Source organism: Drosophila persimilis, unplaced genomic scaffold (genome assembly GCF_003286085.1).
Source record: "Drosophila persimilis strain 14011-0111.01,24,50 unplaced genomic scaffold, DperRS2 tig00000191-arrow-pilon, whole genome shotgun sequence".
NCBI classification, from domain to species: Eukaryota; Metazoa; Arthropoda; class Insecta; order Diptera; family Drosophilidae; genus Drosophila; species Drosophila persimilis.
The window spans coordinates 8,651,359-8,663,874 of NW_020825298.1; the positions used below are offsets into that span (position 1 = coordinate 8,651,359).

At 45.6% G+C, this 12,516-nt stretch overlaps 4 protein-coding genes across 5 annotated transcripts; 3 read left to right on the forward strand and 1 right to left on the reverse strand.

The window, feature by feature from the left end:
* Positions 1-1,716: 1,716 nt before the first annotated feature.
* LOC6589376 lies at positions 1,717-3,320 on the reverse strand. Its single transcript, XM_002014866.2, has 2 exons — positions 2,953-3,320; positions 1,717-2,887 (listed from the first exon to the last, which is right to left on the reverse strand). The coding sequence occupies exons 1-2, from the start codon at positions 3,089-3,091 to the stop codon at positions 1,974-1,976; spliced, it is 1,053 nt and encodes a 350-aa protein (XP_002014902.1). The 5' UTR covers positions 3,092-3,320; the 3' UTR covers positions 1,717-1,973.
* Positions 3,321-3,413: 93 nt separating this feature from the next.
* LOC6589375 (tubulin-specific chaperone D) lies at positions 3,414-7,434 on the forward strand. The gene is made up of 5 exons (XM_002014865.2): positions 3,414-4,478; positions 4,535-5,677; positions 5,732-6,154; positions 6,215-6,681; positions 6,748-7,434. Exons 1-5 carry the CDS (start codon positions 3,533-3,535, stop codon positions 7,351-7,353), a joined length of 3,585 nt encoding a protein of 1,194 aa, XP_002014901.2. The 5' UTR covers positions 3,414-3,532; the 3' UTR covers positions 7,354-7,434.
* Positions 7,435-8,625: 1,191 nt separating this feature from the next.
* LOC6589374 (putative apoptosis-inducing factor 1, mitochondrial) lies at positions 8,626-11,656 on the forward strand. Of its 2 annotated transcripts, XM_002014864.2 has the most exons (7): positions 8,626-8,794; positions 8,868-8,905; positions 9,205-9,570; positions 9,641-9,755; positions 9,829-10,078; positions 10,137-10,951; positions 11,025-11,656. In XM_002014864.2, exons 1-7 carry the CDS (start codon positions 8,686-8,688, stop codon positions 11,447-11,449), a joined length of 2,118 nt encoding a protein of 705 aa, XP_002014900.2. In that variant the 5' UTR covers positions 8,626-8,685; the 3' UTR covers positions 11,450-11,656. The 2 variants fall into 2 exon arrangements, with proteins under 2 accessions (XP_002014900.2, XP_026843983.1); XM_026988182.1 differs by lacking the exons at positions 8,626-8,794; positions 8,868-8,905 and adding an exon at positions 8,916-9,118.
* A 186-nt stretch (positions 11,657-11,842) lies between these two features.
* On the forward strand, positions 11,843-12,401 carry LOC6589373. The gene has a single exon (XM_002014863.2). The coding sequence runs from the start codon at positions 11,901-11,903 to the stop codon at positions 12,399-12,401; it is 501 nt and encodes a 166-aa protein (XP_002014899.1). The 5' UTR covers positions 11,843-11,900.
* Positions 12,402-12,516: the final 115 nt, after the last annotated feature.

Sequence of the window (12,516 nt, forward strand, 5' to 3'; positions counted from 1 at the left end):
CACAGCTTGTCAGACATGTTAAATACAGAAGTGTCGTATCGAATATGTCTTGCTCTTCTTAATTCACGCACTTTCTAAAGTCGTTTTGCTACAAAACAAGCAATTGAAAAAAAGAAAACGCATTTTTATGATGCTGTTTATTTAGCAAGCAACCAGGTCAGCTGGTATTGTGTGTCAGAATCGATGCGAAAGTGAAACATATCGACACCAGCCAAGTGGAATCGTTTCATTCTGACTATTCTTGATGCGATCTGAGCCAAATGTTGCAACCTGCGTTTTCAGACAAAACGTTCCGTTTTCGTTTTCAGGTGCTCCCGATTTCCCACATTATTTTCATGGATATTTTTGATTTTCTCAACAGTAGACCTGGTTGTTTCCTAAAAATACAGCATGCCAAAAAGGTCTTTTGTTTTTTCAATTGCTTGAAAGCGACGGCAGAAAACGCGCTATTAAGGAAGATCAAGACTTCCTAACAGTAACAGCAATATTTGGAAAATTAAATTGGTAATGGAACGTTATGGGTAAAATCTAAGCGCTTCCACCGAGCTGCCCCAGCAGTTAGCACGAAAACGTAAAGTTTTTTTCCGTTGACTTTTAATTTTCTTTTTGAAAGCGAAAGAATCTTTCGTTTTATAAAAACGGGAGCACCAATTTTTTTCGTTTTCAAAAGTAAATACGAACATTTTTGCCAAACTGAAACCAGGAGCCTGCCTGAATGTTTAATTTTGCCTATTGCGCTAACAAACGCACTACAAACATGAGAAAGTATGCCTGTCGATCGCTGCGATCGGCGGAAGCACTTCGTACGTGTAAATGTAACGTAAATGTATAAATTTACCTAAATCTAATATACCCCTACACTCTTTGAGTCATAGGTACACAAAATTTGAAATTTTGCAGTTTTTGTAAGCGGCATTTCAGAACAGCGTGTTAACCCATTGCTGGCTTATATAAAGATGTGCTGCTTTAGGTGTTTTTAAAAATGATCAAACTTCTGTCCCTACTTTTTATCGAATTTTCGTCGATGCGTGTCCGATCCCATTCCATAAAGCGTGGCTCGTCACAGCTGTTTTTACACGTGAATGACTCTCTCCTTTCCTGTGTGGCGTTGCGTACACTTGAAAAGAGCCTACTCTATCACGATTTAAACTCTTATTTTTTCGCCACGTTGTTTTTTTTCCTTTTTGTTGATGGAACTTTTTAATCGATATTGTCAATTTTTTGTCTATGATCATATTCCACTACACTAAATAAAAAATAATAAAGATAGCCGAATAAATAATACGATTTGGCGAGTTTTTCATTTTTTGCCGAATTTTTTCCATGATATGCAATAAAGAGAGCGCAGCACCACCCCCTACCTGTCCTGTCCTTTGTTTAGCGTGTTTCACTTTTTTCATAAAGATACTTGTCCATATACATATATAACTTAATTACCGAGGAGCATCTTAATGTCGAGACCCATGTGCCTCGACAAAAACGTTCCGCATATTTATTATTACACATTTATTATTACCCCATATTAATTGATGAATATTGATATGCAGTGCATGTTAGATATTACTAAAAATTCTCAAATGATTTTATTACTTAACTTTTTACATAGAATTTATCAGAATTAAGTACACCCATTGTGCTAGATGTTGTAGATGGTAGTAGGATCCCATATCGAAAAACACGATTTTGTTGGGGCATTATCTATCTGCAACCATTATATTTTGTGAAAAATAGGGGCATAATAATTACAAGAATGTGTGTGTAGCAAAGTTCTATAGTATGAATCGATGTAGAAATGTTCACTCGAGTCTTATGTATACAATATGAATGTAAAAATAGTAAATTAAATTTCAATCAAGCGCATTTTGTCTATGCTCTATGTAAAGTTATATTTTCTTTTCAGCTCACCGGCTATAGTTTCTCCTAATGAGCAACGCATTCGTGTAATAAAGACTAAAATTACACGTCTATGAACCTTAAAGCAAAGGTTCGTTTTCTATCTTAACATCGCACTCGACCATCGAACTGTCTACATAGCCGTTCAGGTAGCTTAGAAATTTTTCTGGAGCTGACTGCAGCTGGTGCTGGGATGATCGCTGCGTGACTGGAGCTGGCGTTAGCTTTGGCATGGCTGCAGGCGAGTATTGCGGCCTGGGGGGCGGATCGGGGCGTACAGGCGTAGTCTCTTCCTTTTTTAGTTCCACCAGAATGCGGCTGACTTCCATGCGAAATTTGAGATTGCCCATGTCCGAGAGGGACTTCATGTGCGGCATAAGGCTAAGAAGAAAATTATAGTCAGCATCGTCCTTGGCTTGGACAAGTTCCTTGCTGGCCGCTGGCGTTGTGTCCACAACATTTGTTTTTTTCATTTGACTATTCTTTGTGTTGTTGTTGTTGTTGTTGTGGAAATGGCCCCCATTCGTTATGGGGTCTTCATAGGAAGGCGAACTCTTTCGCTGACAACAGCGCTTCGTTGGCGGCGGCTTGTACAGTTCCATGTCCAGGCACCTCATAAACGACGCACCGGACTCAAAGTCCGTCCGCTTCATCAGCGACATATCGGAGCTCGAGTCCTGCTGCTCGGGCGAGTCACGTTTGAATATGTCGCCCATTATCTCAAAGTCCACCGAATCATCATTGTCCAGATCGATGATAAAGTCATCCAGATGCGTCTGATCATAGTCGTTGGAGCTCTCTGCCGACTCAAAATCGAACTCGAAATGCTCTGGAGCGAATCCCACGAGGCCGGTGGGATCGAATATGCAGCGCAGGAACTCCAAGGGGCGAAAGTATGTCCAGTTGGACATTTGGATGCGACCCTGCTGTATCTTTCGAATCTCGGATCGGTAGCTGTCCCTCAGTCCTTTGAAGCGCTTCTTGCATGCCGTAACTGCAGGAAGACAAGAATGCAAGGCATGGGTACTAATATAATATGTGACGAGCACCACCACTTACCGTCCAGCTGCAATGTTTCAGATACATCCAGCCACTGCGAGGTCCATTCGTCCTTGCGGCTGGCAAGGGCGATGTTTGTATCCCACAGTGCACGCCGCGGTCGTACCTCCGCAATGAGGCGAAGTACGTCCTTCTTCATTGGAATATACAGCTTGGCTTTGCTAAAAAACACCTCTCGCGGAACGAAAAAAAGTTCGTGGCGTGTAAACAAATGCGTTGCCAAGCCCAGCGACGACTTGCAATAAACCAACAGCACAGCAACAACAACAGCAAATGCGGCAGCGCACGTATGTACAGCACTTTGTGCCAACACTCAGATTAATTTAGTTGAACGATTTTCTTGTTAAAATCGAAATTTCGATTGGAATTTAGCAAGAGATTCTGCATTTTTCTGTCCACATCGCGCTTCTCTTTTTCTGTACAACAGCTGGCAACTCTGATGTCAACAGCTGGAACAGCGTGAATCAGATGCATGTGTGTGCGGTACGGAACAGTGGAAACCAAACGAAACACTGCAACAAAGCGAAAAACAATTGTGCACAGCCGGCTGTTTGATTAATCATTCATATTCAATTTAATAATGATGTCCAACCCAGGGGGGGAGTCTAAGAATGATGACCTGCCGGCAAATACCCTGGAACTATTCACAGAGCTGGACCAGGTGCTGCAAATGATCGAAAATATCAAATCAATCGATGACGGCTCTTTTGAAAGGGAATTTGAAAACTACGCCCAAGTGCTGTCCCGCTACCAAGAGCAACCGCATTTGCTAGATCCCCATCTAGAGCTGCTGCTGGGTCGCTTGCTGGACAAGATTCGGCTGCAGCAGGCGCCGCCGGGTGAACGTGATGCAGCCTTCAAGTATCTGTACATAATTTGCAAAGTACGCACATATAAAGTTCTGGTAAAGTTTATGCCCCACGAGCTGAGCGATCTGGAGTTTGTGCTGGATCTGTTGGGCCAACAGGATCCAACTGAATTTGAGAAATGGGAGACCCGATACATACTCCTACTCTGGATGTCCATTGTGGTCCTGAATCCCTTTCATATGTCACGACTGGATGCATATGAAACGTCGCCCAGTGTCGCCCTCAACTGCGTGCTGGCCAACAATGTTGAGTCCCACAAATCCACCAAAATGGAGCGCATCTTTGAGCTATGCAAGCTGTATGTCTCCACCAACGACACGTGCAGCAGCATGGCCGCCTATCTGGCCGCCAAGTTTTTCGTACGCATCGACATCAAGGATCTGTATTTGGAGCGTTTTCTCGACTGGATCATTGGCCAGCATCAGGCGGACACAATGAATGTTAAATTTGGCCAACTGGCCGCCGTTGCGGCCATTCTGAAGCATGGCAAGCGTGAGGATTTGCTGCCCTATGCGGACAAGCTCCTGCACTGGATAACATCCTGCCAGTACAAGGAGGGCAATGATTTTCTCAAGTACAAGTTCTATGTGAAAATTGTCCAGAGATTGGGCCTGGTGCACTTAAAGCCACGCATTGCCAGCTGGCGCTACAAAAGAGGTGAGTGGAGCAGTCCGACAGTAAAGATTCGTTTCCCAAAAACATATTTTTTTCAGGCACACGTTCGTTGGCCACAAATCTCAATCAGCATCCGGGTGCGGCTGGCGCTCAGTCGACTGCTGCTCTCGATGGCGCCGATGGGGATGCTGGAGAGGAAATTGTTGTTCCTGATGCCATTGAGGAAGTTATTGAGGAGCTGCTCCAGGGCCTGCGCAGTGGCGGCAACGACATTCGATGGAGTGCCGCCAAGGGCTTGGGCCGGGTGACCAATCGACTGCCCAAAGAGCTGGCCGACGAGGTGATTGGCTCTGTGATTGATATACTAAACCCCCTGGAGCCGCACGAGGCTTGGCATGGCGGCTGTTTGGCTTTGGCCGAGCTAGCCAAACGTGGTCTGCTGCTGCCCCATCGTCTCGAGGAGCTGGTGCCGCTGCTCATGCAGGCCTTGTTCTATGACGAAATGAAGGGCTACATGTCCGTGGGTCAGCATATACGCGATGCCGCCTGCTACATGTGCTGGGCCTTTGCTCGTGCCTACAATCCCGATGATGTCAAGCCGTTTGTCCAGAAGATCTCCTCAGGCCTGCTCACGGTGGCGGTGTTTGATCGCGAAGTAAACTGCCGCAGAGCTGCTTCAGCCGCTTTCCAAGAAAGCGTTGGCCGTTTGGGCAACTTTCCCTTTGGCATCGAGATCTCGGTAACCACGGACTTTTTCTCTGTGGGAATACGCCAGAATTCCTATCTGAATATCAGCGATTTCATAGCACAATACGAGGTATATCGCGAGCCACTAATCACTCATCTGGTGCAGCACAAAGTGGGCCACTGGGATCCGGCCATACGCGAACTAACAGCCAAGGCGCTGCACAAACTAACGCTGTGGGAGCCAGAGTATATGGCGGCCGTTGTGCTGCCTCAACTCCTGGCCAAAACGGACACCATCGACATCAACAGTCGGCATGGTTGTGTCCTGGCCATGGGTGAAATCACCCTGGCCGTCCGCAAGCTGGAAATGGCCAGTGATCCAGCCATTGTGTATATCTCCAATCAACGGATTGTGGAGCTGAACGAGCTGCTAAAGAATTTCCTCATGAAGAACTATTACCGCGGTATGAGCGGGGAGCTGCTGAAATCCAGCACAGCTGATTTCATACGCAACTGCAGTCTGGCCAAGCTGCAGGTGACGCCTGATTGCCTGCGTAAGTCCATTATAATATATAAATCCCTATCTATCTAAAATGGCATCCTTTTAGTCTCCTGGCAAACGGTCATTGATTTCTGTTTGGTGACCAAAAACCCTGTCATACGAGCCTCTGGTGTGGAGGCCTTTGCCGAGCTGTGTCGTTCCTACTACTGTGTGGATAGTCGCAGCGACCAGAACGAGGCCATCATCAGGTCGTATCTTAAGGGCGCCGAAAACGATCTGGACGAGCACATACGCATGGGCTATATAGCAGCTTTGGGGGTACTGCCCTCGTTTATGCTGAGCCCTCATCTGTCCCCTGTGCTGGAGAGTTTAGTAAAGCACTCGCTGACACCGCTGCAGGCCGTCCTGGCCGGGGATGTGGGGCAGCAGGAGGAGCATATCCAGACCTACCGGTGGAGCGAGGCGCGCATGGAAAGCATCAAAGCCTTAACAAAGGTGGTCAAAACTGTGGGCTACGAAGGAACTATTGGTCTGTCGGTATGCCGCCCTTTTATTCTGCAGATTATAATCCCCCCTTCCCTGCCTTTAGATACCTTTTCAGAGCATGGAAATTTCAACAAAGTAATCGCTTGCCTGCTGCGAGCCCTGGATGAATATACCCTGGACAATCGTGGCGATATTGGAGCCTGGGTGCGTGAGGCATCCATGTCATCGCTCTACCAGATAGTAACCCAGTGTCCACCGGCTATGCTAACGGCCACGCATGTCCATGAGATTGTCGTGGGCTTCATGCAGCAGGCGGTGGAGAAAATCGATCGTACGCGTGGCCTGGCCGGACGTCTCTGTTGCCAGCTAATCCATGCTGAGCCACGCATCCCCCATATACGAGAGCATGCGAAACTCATTGAGATATTCCCCACGGATGTGAATTCTGTTCTCTGGCTCTTTGCCGATCATACATTCCCCTTGTTCTGCCAGCTGTTGGGCCTGCCGGATTACTCCAAGCGTGTCCTGTTGGGTCTAACCGCCAGCATTGGGCAGCTGACTGAATCTCTGGTGAGTCCGATCACTAACTGGTCCCAGAGGAATTCATATTGATTGCTCTCTTTCTTTTGGGTGCAGATCAAATATGCTTCAACGGCTTTATTCCAATTTTTACGTTCCAATCCCACGATGGTGCCGCGTCTGTGCAAGGAGATTGTGGAGATCTTCCAGGAGAATCTCTTGAACGAGCGCGTGACCTATCCAATGTTGAGTTTCCTGGACATACTCATTGGTTCCGGCACCACTGACATGGTCCTGCATGACGAATCGAATTCCTTTGTCGAGGACATCTATCGCCTGCTCAATCTGGAGGTCAAGGGCTACAAGAAGTTGTACAAGACAGCCAGCAGCATAGGTGCCTTTTGCCAGCTCATCCAAGTGCCGCGCCTCAGCAAGCGTGTGCTCTCCAAACTGTCAGTATTCTTGGGCCTGCAGCATGTCCATGTCCGCAAAACTGCCGCCACCAAGCTCTACGAAGCATTGGCCCTGCATGGCGATGTTACCGATATACCCGAGGATAATATGGATGAAATCCTGCCAATCCTCTCGGAGACAGACTGGACTATGCCCCTGGTGGAGGCGCGTCCGTTGCGGAATCAGCTATGCCATTTGATGGGCATCAAGCCACCAGTTAGTGGTGCAGCAGCAGCTGTAGCTGCCGCCTCTGAAGCAGCAGATAAATGAATTTCGACAAATGTTTAACATATTTATTATCCTTGTGTATTAAATACTTTTACTAATATACATTTTGGATCCAACAGAAAAAAGAAACGCAGTAGCAAATTATTTCAAAATTGTAATACTTATAGCTAAGCCTCAGGAGGTTTCCCCTTGATTTGAGGAACAACTATGGCCATAAATATGGGCATATTTCAGAAACAGCGTAAGCCTCGTAGCCAGTGCGTACTCTTTGTCCTTATTTCAAAGAATTGATATCGGGATCAAGATATACAGGAATCAAATCCATGAATACGTCTAAGACATATCTATTTGAGAAAATGTATTTATTAATTACGTTTAAAAAAGTTTGCAAAACAGTACCTTTAAATAAAATTAACGGAATAGGGTATACAAATGGCCATACACCAGCAACATTGACAACATTGCGACTGGTTTTTTGCTGAACTTTTTTGTTTAAATAATAGGAAGGACTATCCTCTTTCTTTTTTTTTTGTAAACCATTTTCGCTACAACCAAGTATTTAAAATAAATCAGTCAATTAGAAAATAGGTTCATTATTTGGATACAATTATGTGGGCATGGCTGAGAGTTTTATCTAGCTAGTAATGTTCGACGAAATATCAAAATCGGAGGATATGGTTTCCAATCCTTGACAGCGAACGATTAACCCATTGCAAACCAAGGGGGTATTTTAATATTCCACCGAAAATAATGAAAATTGATTGCAGCGGAGTTCATGTGAAAGATATCGTGTTTTTTTATTAAGTTCAGATGAAAGATGGCATGGATGTACAAGAGGAATTTACAATCGTTAATATTTTCCGCCGTTTACCTCAAGTAGTTAACTATTTAAATGAGGGGGCCTATTTCGTTTTTCATCATACGAGACGCTATATTGTTGTCACGTAGAAAATTGGTTCATTAATTGGATCAAATTATGTGGGCAGGGCTGAGATATAAGAAAGATAATATTCGACGGAATATCGAAAACGAGGAATATGTATAATGGAATTTGAATTCGTCAGTATATTTACGGTATATTAAAATGTGACAGTATATTTCGGTATATTTCTGAGGGTCAGACCGTAGACATGTTTGACTAAAAAACGCAATAAATAATAATAATAATAAAACATAGCAAACATAGTAAAAATACATTTGAAACAAATATCAATAAAAGCACCACTGATTTCACAGGGACATAGAATTATTTTGTATTTCTGTTATTACAGATTGTTAGTACATATCACACACAGTTACACAATTTAAATCTTACTGTGAAATCTGTGGGCCTGTTTCTATTCTGGTAAATCTGTGCCCTTCTCAATAATATCAATGATGAGTCTATGGACGGTGATGTACAGCGCGATCCGGCGTGCCCATATACTGGCCAGAAAGAGAACCATAGTGCAGCCATCATACCAACATGCCGCGCCGGTATTTGGTGAGTGTGTGAGGTTATGTGCCTTGTCGAATGATTCTTCATGTTTTTATCATATCTTCCTCCTCGTTCGCAGATCTGCAACGGTCATGTCATGGAAAATTATATGAAATGGTAAAAAAGCGCTCGCTTGACGCACGCACTAAAGCTCATGCTCAGAAAAATCCGAATCAAAAAGTTTGTGTCCGAACAGGCATGGAGGAGGAGGTGGAATACGATACCGATGTTATAGATTGTCCTCCTTCTCGTCCACAACCACCGCCTCCGCGTCAATTTCAAGCCAAATATCAAGATTATAGCCAGGCGGCTGATCATAAGTTCCCAGGGGTACCGCTGCCACACTTCATCAATCGTTCACCAATCCACTCAATACCGAGAAACTTATTTAAAATCTCGTTTCCTCCCCATTCCAGGCCCCTGCGAACAGCAGCAAGTACATGCCCACGGCCAAGCAGGTATTCTTCAAGTCAGTAAAATATGACACCAGCACTTCTGGGACACTATTGGATTGGCAAAAACAATCGGACATTGATAAACACATGAGCAAGGATCCTTGTCGGCTGATGACCAAAGAGCCCGGTAAGCAGCCAGCCGAGGATCCTTGTGAGCAGTTTAAGCGAATGCGTTTAAAAAACGATCCGAAACAATGTCCGCCCAGTGGATCAGCAGCTCCAGACGGTGGTGATGGCTGCAACGGTAAGGATAGTGGAGACCCAAACAAATCTCTGAAATTAACATGCCTATTGGGTGCCTTGGCCGCAATGGTGGCTGGTGGACTGGTAAGTCTTAATCCTATCAAGGACTTATCAAAAATATCAATATATTGGTTGTTACTCTTCAATGTTAAAGATTGCCTGGTTTCTGGCGAGTACAAAAAACGACGATAACAAAGGAGCCGGCGGTGGGAGTGACGGTGACAATAATTCGGCAGACGCTAAACGCGGCGTATCAGGACTTGTAACAAGTGAGAATGGAAACCACTCTTCTTTATTTAAGGGATGAGCTCATCGAAACTCAAAATTATACTTTGGATACAGGTCCCGACAGCTCTGAGAAGCTACCCAAACATGTGCCTTATTTGATCATTGGCGGTGGCACAGCCGCCTTCTCTGCCTTCCGTTCCATCAAGTCGAACGATGCCAAGGCCAAGGTCCTGATTGTTAGTAATGAATACCACAAGCCCTATATGCGTCCACCCCTATCCAAGGAACTGTGGTATACGCCCAATACCAACGAAAAAACCAACAAGGATTACCGCTTTAAACAATGGGCTGGCTCCGAAAGAAGGTCAGTAACACAGTACTTATCTTCTCTTCAGACTCTAAGCTCTTGTTTCTCTCTGCAGCTTGTTCTTTGAACCGGATGAGTTTTTTGTGGATCCCGAAAAGCTTGAGGAGAGTGTAAATGGTGGTATAGCCGTCGCACAAGGATTCTCAGTGCAGAAGGTGGATGCCCAGAATCACACTGTGACATTGAACGACGGCTATAAGATCACTTACGATGAGTGCCTCATTGCTACGGGCTGTGCCCCCAAAAATCTGCCCATGTTCCGGGACGCAGCGCCCAGCGTGCGCGAGAAGGTGATGGTGTATCGCACACCCGATGACTTTGATCGCCTGCTACGCTATGCCGCCGAGAAGCGTTCGATTACGATTGTGGGAAATGGATTCATTGGCAGCGAGCTGGCCTGCTCTCTGGCCCACTACTCGAAGGAGAATGACGGTGGCAAGATCTATCAGGTCTTCCAGGAGAGCGGCAACATGTCCAAGGTCCTCCCCAACTATCTGAGTCGCTGGACCATGGCGAAGATGAAGAATCAGGGTGTGTGCGTCATCCCGAATGCCAGCATCAAGTCGGCCACCAGAGACGAGGAGTCGCTCAAATTGGAACTGAACAATGGCATGACACTGCTATCCGATATTGTGGTGGTATGTGTGGGCTGTTCGCCCAACACAAATCTAGCGTCGCCCAGCAAACTGGAGGTGGATCGCACCCTGGGCGGTTTTGTGGTCAATGCAGAACTGGAGGCACGCCGGAATCTGTATGTGGCTGGCGATGCTTCTTGCTTTTATGATCCTTTGTTGGGCCGGCGACGAGTTGAACATCATGATCATTCGGTGGTCTCTGGCAAATTGGCAGGAGAGAATATGACAGGAGCAAGTAAGTGTCTACGCTCTCAATATTTTTGAGAAAACACTGTTTCATTAAAATTCTTGTGCATTTCCATCCACAGAGAAACCCTATGTGCATCAGAGCATGTTCTGGTCAGATTTGGGTCCTGAAATTGGCTACGAGGGCATTGGCTTGGCTGACTCTTCTCTTCCCACCGTGGGCATCTTTGCCCTGCCCTCAGCAACCGACGCACGATCGAGCACAGACAACTTGACCGTAAATCGAGAGGAAGACGATGGCAGCAAGCATACGATTATAGTTGATGAAAAATCAAATTCAGATGTGGTCACCTGGGATGATGATGCCCATGGTGAGCAGCCGGACTACGGCCGGGGTGTGATCTTCTATTTAAAGAATGAAAAGATTGTTGGCGTTCTCATGTGGAACCTCTTTAGCCGCGTAGGCTTAGCTAGGACGATAATTAATCAAAATAAGAAGTACGATGACCTCAATGAGGTCGCCAAGTTGTTTGAAATCCACTCTTAGTAGTGGATCTTCCTCCCATTACCACCACCCCATTTTTCGTTTTTTTTGAATCCCGCTTTAGTCAATCACTCGTCGAATAACGTATATGCACATAGATGATGACCATATAGATAAATATCTTACGAACGTATATGTAAGTGATATGACGAGGACATGTGTTGAACTTTTGTGTGTGTTTTCCATAATAAATTATCCTTTAAAATGTTATATATACCTGTTCGTAATACTGGCAGCTGGAGAGAGGACTCGTACCTAAATCCGCGGGGCCATCTGCTTATTAGGGGTCTGCTCGGGATTAGCAAATTGGTAGGTAGATCTCTAATAAGCAAAGGTCCCGCGGATTTACCCAATCGGTAGGTAGATTATCTGTATCCATCAGGTACATCCTTTTGGCCTATAAAAGCCTTGCCCTAAATGCCAATGGACATCAGTTCCTTGCCAGCCAGCAACCATGAAGTACCACCGTGTGATGAACAAACGAAAGAGCAACCAGACCCCATCGCCAGCCAGGGAATCCGAAGTGAATATCCACAAACAGGATTTTGATGGCCGCATCTCGTATGGTGCTTTGGAAATGGAGGCTGCTGCCGCTCTGCTCATGTTGCGCTATCAGTACGATAGGCAGTCGGTGCCAATGCCCTCCACCGCTGTAACACGTTCGCCCACACCGCCGCAGCATATCGCCGACAAATTGACGCCCAAGGATCAGGCTGTGCGCACTCCCGACTCTGCTCAGCCTATCAAGAAGCGTTCTATTCCCAACCATCTGCTGAGACGCTCTTTGACTCCAGCCAAATCTACTACCAATGCAGGAGGATCATCATCGATAGTGAAAGCCAAGTCCCGATTGACGCCTGTGCCCCGCCGTAGTGAAAATGACTGCAATAAAGTTCTGCTCAAGTCCTGCCGCAATATGATACGCGAGTTTTTGGACAATCAGGAACTTATCTAGGGAGGAGAGGACGATGATGATCCATAGGATCTTCCAGTGTGTATATCATTTTTCATTTATTTATTACATATAAATTTGTTTCCGTTTTCTTGAATATTTTTTTAATACATATAAA

Coding starts and splice junctions, on each gene's coding strand:
- LOC6589376 (XM_002014866.2), bottom strand. CDS start 3,091: ATGAAGAAGGACGTACTTCGCCTCATTGCGGAGGTACGACCGCGGCGT. Junction 2,888..2,952: donor TGAAACATTGCAGCTGGACG/GTAAGTGGTGGT, acceptor GTCTTCCTGCAG/TTACGGCATGCAAGAAGCGC.
- LOC6589375 (XM_002014865.2), top strand. CDS start 3,533: ATGATGTCCAACCCAGGGGGGGAGTCTAAGAATGATGACCTGCCGGCA. Junction 6,155..6,214: donor GGGCTACGAAGGAACTATTG/GTCTGTCGGTAT, acceptor CCCTGCCTTTAG/ATACCTTTTCAGAGCATGGA. Junction 6,682..6,747: donor GGCAGCTGACTGAATCTCTG/GTGAGTCCGATC, acceptor TTTTGGGTGCAG/ATCAAATATGCTTCAACGGC.
- LOC6589374 (XM_002014864.2), top strand. CDS start 8,686: ATGATGAGTCTATGGACGGTGATGTACAGCGCGATCCGGCGTGCCCAT. Junction 8,906..9,204: donor ATGGAAAATTATATGAAATG/GTAAAAAAGCGC, acceptor TCCCCATTCCAG/GCCCCTGCGAACAGCAGCAA. Junction 9,756..9,828: donor CGTATCAGGACTTGTAACAA/GTGAGAATGGAA, acceptor CTTTGGATACAG/GTCCCGACAGCTCTGAGAAG.
- LOC6589373 (XM_002014863.2), top strand. CDS start 11,901: ATGAAGTACCACCGTGTGATGAACAAACGAAAGAGCAACCAGACCCCA.